This window comes from Saccopteryx leptura, chromosome 10, assembly GCF_036850995.1.
Source record: "Saccopteryx leptura isolate mSacLep1 chromosome 10, mSacLep1_pri_phased_curated, whole genome shotgun sequence".
In the NCBI taxonomy this organism is placed as follows: domain Eukaryota; kingdom Metazoa; phylum Chordata; class Mammalia; order Chiroptera; family Emballonuridae; genus Saccopteryx; species Saccopteryx leptura.
In genome coordinates this window covers 36,542,114-36,554,699 of record NC_089512.1, presented here as the reverse complement: position 1 = coordinate 36,554,699, position 12,586 = coordinate 36,542,114, and the positions used below count along the sequence as shown (strand labels likewise).

Below are 12,586 nucleotides of genomic sequence, written 5' to 3'. Positions count from 1 at the left end.
CAAAACTATCATTGATTGAGGTCATGCCAGGCTTACTTTTCCCCAAATAATGTTTAAGCATTAAAGTTTTGATGGTCAAAATAAAGTGATTCTGCACTCACGCCATAATATGAAAGACTTAAAAATTCCAAATTTGGGAACTCTTTCTGAGTGCTATTTTGGGGGAGCTAGGGAAGACTTCACATTATTTTCAAATGTAATAGTTCTGGCTATCTTTGTAACTAATTTTTTTAAAGAACTTACAGAACTACAGTAACACAGGTTGATACTACCCGAGAGTTGTTTGTACAGACTAGGAGAGGCCAGGAAGTTCTTACTAGAGTGAAGCATTTCATGCAACAGCACATCCTTCCAGCCGAAAAGGTAAGTGTTGTATGAGAAGAATATATTTGTGCTCAAGGGCTATTGAATTATTTCTGCTATCTCTCCTAGGAGTGCCATGGTATCATATCACAGTCAATTCCTAACTAGATGCCCCTCCCACCTTAGCACTGACCTGCTATAGAACCTGACCCCAAAAATCTTCACGCTTGTAAATTATGCTAAGGGAATGCTACAGATAAACCTGTGGAATTAAAATTAAATCAAAAGAAGATAACATTTTTTTGTAGAGATCCTTAGTGATGTTGAGCTTGTTTTTGTCTTTGTTTTTATATACCCCTTTGAGAATTAAGAGAACTGTAGGAGAAACAAGGCCCAGAAAATTTTGCATGTCGTTTCAAGCCGTTCCCACATACTACCACCTCTTTTCCCACATCCTACTACTTAAGGTATTAAATTTCAGTCAGTTTCCTGAGGGTAAGGAAGTAACATGGTACATTCGTTCATTCAGTTAAATAATTATCAGGGATCTAATAAAGGGTTAGGCACCTGGAGAACCATTGAAAGTTAAAGAAAGAACAAGACAGAGAGGGTTTATACTCCTATGGAGCTTATACTTTAACATGAAAGAAAGACATTAAATAAGAGATGATAAATGCTGTGAAGAAAAGAGGAAAGCTATTATGAAAATATGTAAGGCAGGTGACTGCAGTATGTATGTGGGTAGAACTCCGGTTTAGAAATTGTAAGGCAGCCTGACCTGTGGTGGCACAGTGGATAAAGCATCGACCTGAAACACTGAGGTCTCCAGTTTGAAAGCACGTGAAAAAGCAGGAAATGCAAATAAGAGCTCAACAACCACTGTATAAGACGCAACCAGTTTTTAGACCCCAAATTTTTTGAAAAAATGTGCTTCTTATACATGGGGAAATACAGTATATGACTAAATTGATGGAACAATTTTAGAAAATAATTTTGTAATATGGAGTTTTTACAGTGTTCATAGCCTTTAATCCAGTAAAGTAATTCTACTAGCCCAAGTATAGAAAATAAAAGTATGTACAAAGATGCTATGATAGCAGAGTATTGGAAAATGCCTTTATAGTCCAAGATTTTAGTTCATCTTGATTCTTTAGTTGCACAAACTAGAGATTACCATTACTTACTGTTTTATGTGGCTATACTACCCATGTATTGATCATTTTATTTACTTCTTGCAATTCAGGTGTTTCTTCTAGAATCAAGTTCCTTTAATGAGAATCTTCTCATAAGCTTTTATCTTTTTTTTCTCTTTTACTTTATTTTCCTGGTAGAGGGAAGTACTGGTTTATGTTCATTTTTTTCTTTCTCTATCTCTCTATATCTCTGTATCTTTATTCCTCTGTTTCTTTCTAATGCCTTTATTTTGTCCTAATTCTTGGGAGAGCATTTTGTTGGCTATAGAATTCTAGATTGACAGTGATTCTCTCAGCAATTGAAGATATTATCCTACTGATATCTGTCCTCATTTGTTGCTCTGAAAAGTCAGCTCTCAATCCTAATTGTTTATCCATGATCTCCTCCTTGAAGAGCTTTTCATTCTCTTTGAGGTTCTGCAGTTGACTGTGCTCTGGCTTCACTGAGCTTTCTCAATTTGTGTCTTTTGTCAGCTCTAAGGTAGTTCTTAGAACTAAACTAAAAAGTTCTAAAACATCTTAGATCTATTTTTTTCCAACATTCCATCTCTTGTATCCTCTTCATTGAAGACTCCCATTTTTTTTTTTTTTAAGTGAGAGGAAGGGAGATAGTGAGACAGACTCTCACATGTGGTCTGACCAGGATCTACCTGGAAATCCCCCTCTGAGGCTGATGCTCGAATCAGCCAAGCTATTTTTAGCACCTGAGGCCAATGTTCAGACCACTTGAGTTATTCCTAGTGCCTGAGACACACACTTGGACCAACCAAACTATCCTCAGCACGCGGGCCACCATTCAAACCAGTAGAGCCACTGGCTCTGAGAGGGGAAGAGAGAGAAGCAGATGGTTTCTTCTCATGTGTGCCCTGACTGGAATTGAACCATGATGTCCATACACTGGCCAACACTCTATATCTACTGAGCCAACTGGCCAGGGCCATATTTTTCTTCTATTAAATTTCTAATGCTTCATTCAGGAAAGGAGAAATTTCTTCAGATTCTTTTTATTTATTTTTTTACCTGTATCTGATCTTTTCAACCATCCATAGAGCAGTGGCTTTCAAAATGTGGATTGTGTCATAATTGCCTGGAAAGCTAGTGAAGAATATAGAAGCCCCAGGCCCATTGAAGTAAGATAGCACGGAAGCCCTTGTACTATTACCAAGTTCCCCAAGTGATTCTGAAACTCAACAAAGTTTGAGAACCATTGCATTGAGTTTTTAAGTGTAATTACTATGGATTTTCTTTCCCTTATGTAGCTTTCAATTCCTTTTCAAATTTGGCCAATTTTGATAATCTTTTGTCATATTTTTTAATTTCTTCCTTTATTCTTGAAATCTATTAGACACAAATATTTTATATTCTGTGTCAGGTGTTATTATATCTAGTCTTTGGGGAGCATGTTTTTGTTTTATTGAACTATTTTTTTTGCTAATTCTTGCTAATGGTGGCTTGTTTCCTTGAGTGTTCATTAATTTTTTATTTTGAACTCATAGTCTGTGAAATGGAATTTTATCTGCTGGGATTGTGTAAGGCTTTGTTTAAAGCTCTTTCTCCAGGAAGGATTTGCTTTTGATTCTGCCAGGTCCTTTTAGGCCCTGTCACCAAGAACAATGTAGCTTAATTTTTGGCATGAGATATTAGGGCCCCACAGATTTCTGAATTCAGATCCACAACTAAGGTAAAGACAGACTTCAAGCTAGAAGTACTTCTTTCTTTTTCTTTTTTTTTTTTTAAAGATTTTTATTTATTTTTATTCATTATAGAGAGGGGGGAGAGAGAGAGAGAAAGAGAGAGAAGTAGGGGAGGAGCAGAAAGCATCAACTCCCATATGTGCCTTGACCAGGCAAGCCCAGGGTTTTGAACCGGCAACCTCAGTACTTCTTTCTTTTTCCTATTCTATCCTATATATGGCCTCTTCCCCATGGCTTACCTCTGAAGGGTGGGTTTTTGTTCTTTTTGTTTTCCCATTTAAGTTTTACCCATTATATACCCTGGCTTTGGTGAAGAAAGGAGATGATCTCTAATCCTTTTCCCCCCTTGGGGCATTTGGCTTTGTCTCCTGACCCCTGCCTATGTGACCATTAAAAACTAAGGCCCAACCTGACCAGGTGGTGGCGTCAGACTGGGATGTGGAGGACCCAGGTTTGAGATCCCGAGGTTGCCAGCTTGAGCGCGGGCTCATCTGGTTTGAGCAAAAAAGCTCACCAGCTTAGTCCCAAGGTCGCTGGCTCGAGCAAGGGGTTACTCGGTCTGCTGAAGGCCCGCAGTCAGGGCACATATGAGAAAGCAATCAATGAACAACTAAGGTGTCACAATGAAAAACTAATGATTGATGCTTCTCATCTCTCTCCGTTCTTGTCTGTCTGTCCCTATCTATCCCTCTCTCTGACTCTCTCTCTGTCTCTGTAAAAAAAAACAAACACAAAAAACAAACAAAAAAAAACTAAGGCCCAGGCTAACCTGCACCAGCCCCCAGCCCCCAGGCGAACTCGGCACCTGTGCTCACTCACACCTGGAAAGTCAGGAGTTTTTTATTTGTGAACTCTGAGTGTTCTTAATTTCCTTCCAGCACAGAAATGCATTTCTAAATGTATTTTTAAAACTATTTTAGGCCTGACCTGTGGTGGCACAGTGGATAAAACGTCGACCTGGAAATGCTGAGGTCGCCGGTTCGAAACCCTGGGCTTGCCTGGTCAAGGCACATATGGGAGTTGATGCTTCCAGCTCCTCCCCCCTTCTCTCTCTCTCTGTCTCTCTCTCTCCCTCTCTCTGTCCTCTCTAAAAATGAATAAAAAAAAAAAAAACTTTTAAATATTTTACCAGATATTTTTAGTTGTACTACACTGGGAGGGGTTTCTGTGATCATCCAGTGTGCCATATTGCTGAGAATGAAATATTCAAACCTTGGTGTAAGATTTTGGGAGTCTGTTATCTATCTAATATTTAAGGCAGTGTAATTTTGTGAGCAGCAAGCCTTTAGAATATTTTATACTTCTGTGTCTGGTTTTAGAACTAAATATTATTGATTTAATAACAGCTGAAAAAACTGCTTCACCTAAATAGGTTTTCTTTGTATAGTAACAGTTTATGGCATTATTTACTTTGTGTTAACTTTAGCTAATGAGCTTTTTTCTTTTTATTACTTTAAGGAGGTAATTGAGTTCTATGTTAAAAATGAAAATTCAGTAGACCAGTGGAAAAAAGCTCCAGTAATTGACAAGCTCAAGGTAAGAAAAATAAGAAAACCTTTAACATTGGAAAATATATATGCAGGTGTTTTTTAAGACCTCATTTTGTTGTTGCTGTTTTTGTTAAATATATAGAGGATAATATATCAATAATAACCTTTTTTTAAAGAAGTTTAAAATAGACTGTAATATACAAATTAGGTTGCGTAGTGTTTTATGTATGGTATGTGATGAAAACAGCCTCTTACAGATATTTAAAGAAAAAAATACAGTCAACACTACTCACTACCATCTGTAACTTAACTGAGACTGAAGTCAAGGCAGGGCCTTTGTCTCACATGGCTTAATCCAAATTTCATGATTTCAAATCCTAATAGCAACACACGTTAAAAATCACAATGCATAAAGTAGTTTTTTGGCATAATTACTCAGATGTGGGAGCTTTGAACAGCTATAATTCATTAAGAAATACTCAAGCAATTTAGTTTTTCAGCCAAATATAAGGAAGCTTGGAGGAAAAATCATTTCTTTAACAGTTAAGAAATATTGCTTCATGAAGAATTAATAAGTACTTGTTTTTGCACTAGGATACAATGAAATAAATAACTTCTTAAGTGTTTTTAAATTTCAAAAGTATAAATACCAATAGCTTAAAAAACAAGATTATTTTAGGTCGTGGCAAATTGTGATCACTCTGGCATATTCATCACCTTGACAGGAAATGGCCAGAGCCGAGGGCCTCTGGAACTTATTCCTGCCAGCTGAAAGCAGCCTCGGCCAGCTGGACTATGCCCTGATTGCTGAAGAAACAGGAAAATGCTTCTTTGCTCCAGATGTCTTTAACTGCCAAGCACCAGGTTACTACATTATTTAAAAAGACGTTCTCAGCTATTTTGAGTGGTGTTTAAAAAATTCTCTATTTTATAGCAAGGAAGTTTTCCCACATAAAGTCATTGATTTATTAATTTGTCTGTGATTTTATTTTCTAAGTTACTTTGATTTAAATATGTATTAAAAATGGATCTAATGTTCTCAGTGGATTCCTGTCTTGTTAAACATCATTATATTAAGACTATTAGTGGGTAGAATCTGCCACGAAAAGGATTGGCAGTGTAAGGATTGCAGTTTCCTGATTGGCTATTGGGTATTTCTGTGGCTAGTTGGAATGAATAGATAGTCCCAAATTTTTTTGGTTAGCATCACTATCTTTTGATTTATTCATCAATTATCTATTGATTATCTGCTATGTGCCAAGTCCTGCTCTAGATCCTTGAGCAATACCAAGGAATAAAATAAACGAAGTTTCCTGCCCACATGCAGCTGGCATTCTAATGGAGGGAGACAAAAAGAAGTAATAGGTACTGTAAATAAAGAAATTATATTGCCTGACCTGTGATGCTGAAGTTGCTGCTTCAAGGCCCCAAGCTTGTCCAGTCAAAGCACATGCAACTACTACGTGTTGATGCTTCCCCCCTCTCTGCCCTTTCTCTCTCTCTCTTTCTCGTCAATAAATAAAATCTTTAAAAAGAAAAAGAAAGAATGTAGTGAGTTTGAAGATGAAAAGTGATTTGAGCCTGATCAGGTGGTGGCTCAGTGGATAGAGCATTGGACTGGGACGCGGAAGACCCAGGTTCAAAACCCCAAGGTCGCCAGCTTGAGCATGGGCTCATCTGGTTTGAGTACAGCTCACCAGCTTGAACCCAAGGTCGCTGGCTTGAGCAAGGGGTCACTCAGTCTGCTGTAGCCCCCTTCCCCCATCAAGGCACATATGAGAAAGCAATCAATGAACAACTAAGGTGCCATAACAAAGAGTTGATGCTTCTCATCTCTCTCCCTTCCTGTCTGTCTGTCCCTATCTGTCCCTCTCCCTGTCCCTGTCACAAAAAAAGAAAAGGATTTGGAGGAAAAAAATTCAGCAGGATGTGGGAGCTCTGGAATTCTGAGAGACAAGGAATACGGATTATAATTTTAAGTAGAATGGTTGAGGTAGGCCTTAGTTAGGAAGTGACATTTGATAAAGACTTAAAGAAGGTCAGAGTTAGCCCTACTGGGGGAATAGTTTTCATAGCAGAGAGAACAGGAAATGCACAGGCCCTAAGGCAACGTGATTGGTGTGTTCCAGGAATAGCCAAGGAGGCCATTGTGGCTGGCAGAGTAGTACAAGATATCAGAGAGGAAAGGTCATTTTTATATGTTGGGCTATATAGAACAGAAAAGGGCTTACCACAGGGGTATGAGAAGCCATTGGGATGTAATTTAGGTTTTAAAAGGATCACTTTGGCTGCTAATAAAAGGAGGGAAGGAGGGAAGCCAGGGAGTCTGTTGTAATAATCCTAGTGAGAGACGATGGTGGTTTGTTCTAGAGTACTAGCAGTGGAAGGAGTGGAAAGAGTCTAAATATATTTTGAAGGCTGAGCCAAGAGGATTTCCTGATTGGATACGGGGTATAATGGGAGAGTCGAGGATGCCACTAAGGACTTTGGCAAGAAAATTGAAAGGATGAGGGAAGGAGGCCAACTTTTTTTTAAAAGGTAACATGGAATGGAGTTTATCTATAGAAGGTGTTTTCAAACCTGGATTGGAAGAACCACCTAAGGAACTTAAAAAAAAAAAATCCAGATTCATAAGCTCCATCCCTGGAGATTCTGATCAGTAGGTGTCGGGTAGACCCTGGGAATGTCTTTTTGGATTTATTTTTGAACAAGTTACTCTGAGGCTGCCTGTCAAGAGCTAGCTAACATTTGACTTGTAGTAGAAGGATGATGGTATGATATCCTAGTGTTCCTGCACAAGGGAGCCTTAGTATTGCCTTTTGTGCTTCTTGTATAGCCCTGGTCCTGAAGCTCTCCCAAAAAGAGTTCATGAAGGCAGAACTGCCAAAAAGAGGAATATTGACTATCTGAGAGAAAACACAACTTGGTGTTTTAGCAAAGCGTTTTCCTCCTTGTTTTCTGACTGTTTCTTTGGAACAATTGAGATAGTTCATACACTTCTATTGATGGTTCAACTTTTCCCAGGTGTGGTTTTCCCTCTTCAAAGCGTGATTTACGCCTGACCTGTGGTGGCGCAGTGGATAAAGCGTCGACCTGGAATGCTGAGGTCGCCGGTTCGAAACCCTGGGCTTGCTCAGTCAAGGCACATATGGGAGTTGATGCTTCCTGCTCCTCCCCCTCTTTTCTCTCCCCCCTTCTCTAAAATGAATAAATAAAAGCCTGATTTATCAAATTACTGTTGTATTTACATTTTAATCTAATAATAAGGCTATTGTAAAGAAATCTATTTACAAAGTTTCTAAAAGTTTATCTTATTCATGTGAGCATAGGTGGCTTAATTTTGTGGAAAGAGAGCTGGGAGTCTTAAAACTGTTTTTGTTACTTTATAGTAAGAAATCTATTTTATATTGTGGCCCAATATGTCGCATATGTAGTTGTATGTGTCCTCATTGGTGGGTGGATGGGGGTGAAAGAAGAGGGAGAGAGATACTTATGTATTATTGAAAAAAGGCTTCATGAAACAAAGTTTCTCTTACTAACATACAATGCATTCAGATATTTTCCACTGAGTCTAATGTATACTATTTGATCTATGTTAGTTTTTATAGCTTGCTAGCCATATTCCATTAAATTTATTTCACAATAGGCCTGACCTGCGGTGGTGCAGTGGATAAAGCATCGACCTGGAATGCTGAATTTGCTGGTTCAAAACCCTGGGTTTGCCGGGTCTCAAGGCATATATGGGAGTTGATGCTTTCTGCTCCTCCCCTTCTCTCTCTCTCTAAAAATTAATAAATAAAAAAAATCTAAAAAAAATTTTTGATTTCACAACATCCTAATGGGTCATAAAATGAAAAATAATGGAGGACATTCTTTGCAGATACAGCTCTGCTACTGTTTCTCCATTTGACTTGTGAACTTACTTGGCCATGGACGTTTTTTCAGTATTAAAATCTCATAAGTCTGTCAATTGTACTGTGTAAATGATATCGCCAAACTGCTGACATTTTAAAATTGGCCAGGGAAATATTTTCTTTGATCAAAGGATGATCAGTAACTCTACTCACCAAACAAGGTGTATAAAATCATCAGTAGAAAACCAGGCATTTTCTCTTTGTAGTGGAGATACCTTCATGAAGGGCTAGAGCAGTATGTTTTGGAGCATTTCCAAAGCGGATAAAAATGGTATGTAATTGCAGCCAATTAAGTAGTTTGGGAGGTTTCTTAAACATAAATGATGAATTTCTACTCAAGCTACCCAGATTATTTCCCAGGTAGTCATAAAAGCATGTGGGAAACATTTCATCTTCTAATTTGTCTTTTTGATTTTTGCCCTTCAGAAAGTCATGCAATATTGTATATTGGAATGTTGAAAATAACAATTTTAATTCTAAACCTATTACTGGAAAATTTAGGGGCCATTGGGTTGATTTTTTAAAAAAAATATGTAGAAGTAATTTATCTAGGCTCTTTCCCCTACCCTTGAATGATAGCTTCATTTTGCCAGCTTCTCAAAATAAATTGGTAATTTTGGGAGAGTTTATATTCAATATTTACCTCATTTGAACTCTAATAAGAAACACAGAATTTAAAACAAGCAAAGAAGACAATGAGCTTCATTAATTCCAAGTAAAGACTCATTTTCTTCCTCATTCAAAAGGAATTTTAAGCTTGTGTTAATCTCAGAATTTTGCATTTTAATATAACTTCAGCTCCATTAGGAATGTCTAAACAGGGTACAAACATATTTTGAGAGACTTAACTTAGACTTAATTTTCATAGGCATTTTAGTGACCACCTTTAAAGTCATTTTAAGAGGTGATGTTGAGCCCTGGCCGGTTGGCTGAGTGGTAGAGTGTCAGCCTGGCGTGTAGGAGTCTGGGTTCGATTCCCAGCCAGGGCACACAGGAGAAGCACCTATCTGCTTCTCCACCCTTCCCCCTCTCCTTCCTCTCTGTCTCTCTTCCACTCCCGCAGCCAAGGCTCCATTGGAGCAAAGTTGGCCCGGGCACTCGGGATGGCTCTATGGCCTCTGCCTCAGGCACTAGAATGGCTCTGGTTGCAACAGAGCAATGCCCCAGATGGGCAGAGCATTGCCCCCTGGTGGGCATGCCGGGTGGATCCCGGTTGGGCGCATGCGGGAGTCTATCTGACTGCCTCCCTGTTTCCAACTTCAGAAAAATACAAAAATAATAATAATAATAAAAATAAATAAAAGAGGTGATGTTGAAAGATGCTTCCTCAAAAATCTTATAAGTAATCAGTATTCAAGGGAAAGGTTTTAGAGAATATTTTCAGAAATTTTCTGGGAATGAAAAGCAGAGAAAGGCATTTAGAACATTTTGCTCTATGGTGGACGTGAAGTCCCCCCCCCCCCTTTTTTAACCTCAGGCTCAGGCTGATACTAGGTTGTTATTAGGCACTGAGCAGTGCCCTCTGAGGGTTGAAGTTATCTGTTGCCATTTTCTACCCAGGGCAGGATTCTGTGTTTAGCATTCTTGAGATATGACCTACTATTTTTCTAAATGGAATGAGGCGCACAAAAGTAAGAGCAATGTTAGTGGTAAAGAGACAGTAATTACTGTGTGAGTTCAGAAGAAGGAGGTATTTTCTGACTGGGTAATTGGAGATTCTTCACAGTGAAGGTGGCTAAGGAGCAGGAATTTACTGAGGAAGGATGGGTGGAATTTTACTTGAGAGAAGGCCTGGCCCGAGCAAACATACGACGGTTAGAAAGTACCGGGTGTGTTTGAGGAACTGGAGTGTCAGTAGGATAACGTTGTTTTCCACAAGTGTCGCCGTCACTCCTGGTGGAGCACATTTACAAGGTACCAGGCAGAGGTTAGGCCAGGCAGTTCATTAGTCCTGATTGGGGTAGACCTCATCAGACCCATGCGTCATGGGCATGAAGCAGACGCGTGTCTGTGATTCACAACAAGTTGAATAAATATGCACGGACTGCCAGGCACTTACAATTATTTATGGCAAAGCTTCATTGTATATTATACTTAATTTGCCTCAAAATATTGTTAGCAAACATTTGTTTTAAAAAAGATGCATGTCTTTATTATCTACATAAAGTTTGTACTTTATATTAGTAAATTTTTAAATTGGAAACAAATGCTTTTCTTATTACGTGTATACAGACACAGGGAACATGGAGTTGCTCCACCTGTATGGAAGTGAAAAGCAGAAGAAGCAGTGGCTTGAGCCTCTTCTTGAAGGGAGCATTGCCTCCTGCTTCTGTATGACAGGTAAGAGCCAACCACTGTTCTGTCCTTGTGTCACCCCAGAGTTCCATGGAGAGCTGAAGAACTGTGGGAGGTGGCTGTGTTTCAGACAAATTTGCCTGCGGTCAGATAGGTGAATATCTTTGTTTTGAGCCCGCATTTATTTTATTTGTTTATTTATTTATTTTGAACTCACTTTTAAACTTTGGAATTTTTACATGTGCAGGATAAAACTATCCTTCCCTTAGGGAGGACACCAGATGATGTTTCCTGTAACCTACTTTAGGCATGAGCAGCAAAAATAAACCTAGTTTCATAACTGTTTGACTTGCATTTCTAAAATTGCCACCTATGGATATTTAAGATCTGTTTTCCCCTTATGTATGAAATATTCATCTTTGTGATAATTTTATATTGATACTTAGAAAATACTTAACTCTGCATAAACCCGGAAAAATAGAACTTTCACTAGTGCTGGTCATATAGCTCAAATTATAATCATATGGGGAAATAAAGCTAGGAGCATATTAATAAAAATGATTTGGTACTTTTGTACATAGGAAACAGTCATTAAGAACTCATGAAGGGGCCCTGGCCGGTAGGCTCACAGGTAGAGCGTCGGCCTGGCATGCAGGAATCCTGGGTTCGATTCCCTGCCAGAGCACACAGGAGAAGCGCCCATCTGCTTCTCTACCCCTCCCCCTCTCCTTCCTCTCTGTCTCTCTCTTCCCCTACCACAGCCAAATTTCCGATGGCTTTAGGTGACCCCTGTGTTTGGTCGTTAGACCCCCGCCAGGGTCGTGACCCACAGGTTGAGAACCGCTGCTCTATGGCCCTACCTCAGGCGCTAGAATGGCTCTGATCACAACAGAGCAATGCCCCAGATGGGCAGAGCATCACCCCCTGGTGGGCATGCGGGGTGGATCCCGGTAGGGCGCATGCGGGAGTCTGTCTGACTGCCTCCCCGTTTCCAACTTCAGAGAAATACCAGAATAAATAAATAAATAAATAATAAAAAGAACTCGTGAAGAGACAAACACATTATTTCATAATTGAGTTTAGAATTAAACTAAATTTCATATGGCCATAATTTTGGCTAGATTTTATTGTCTTTTATAACATTGCATACATTTATAATAGCAAAAATGATCTCCATTTAAATCAGTAAGAGGTATTTATTGAACACCTGCAGTATGATGTGTTATCTACAAAGCACTATTTTGAGGTTATAAAATAAGTGCACAGCCCCCTTTCTAAAGGACCTGAATCTCTAATTTAGAAACAGTACACAAGAAATATCTGAAGGACCCATTTAAAAGAACATTACATTACCAAGTGCAGAATGCTGTGATTGAGAGCCAGCATGTAAATTCTGAGATGCCGTGCAGTAAAGCAGTTCTGTAAGAGTTCCATGGAAAACTTTCTGAAGATATTAATGTGGAGCAGGCTTTATGGAATGCAAAACAAATAAGTCAGTAAAAGCACTCTGATGGAATTTGAAGGCACAGTTAAAATTGTTTAAAATAGTAAACCATACAGTAAGGAAATCTGCCTTGCAAATATTTAGTACAGACTTCCGTTGTGGGAAGAACAATGTTTTTAATCTACTTTTAATGACTGGAAAAAGGATTGAGTTTTATCCTAAGTCATGTATCAATGAGGAAGCCAAAAATACA

The 12,586-nt window shown here is 38.8% G+C and overlaps 1 protein-coding gene across 1 annotated transcript in view; it reads left to right on the top strand.

The window, feature by feature from the left end:
* The window catches only part of ACAD11 (acyl-CoA dehydrogenase family member 11), a 98,599-nt gene that overhangs the window by 39,341 nt on the left and 46,672 nt on the right, over positions 1 to 12,586 (top strand). Inside the window, exons 9-12 of the mRNA XM_066350413.1 lie at positions 237 to 363; positions 4,649 to 4,726; positions 5,406 to 5,544; positions 10,827 to 10,934. Coding sequence (XP_066206510.1) covers positions 237 to 363; positions 4,649 to 4,726; positions 5,406 to 5,544; positions 10,827 to 10,934 — 452 coding nt within the window. The remainder of the gene's footprint in view (positions 1 to 236; positions 364 to 4,648; positions 4,727 to 5,405; positions 5,545 to 10,826; positions 10,935 to 12,586) is intronic.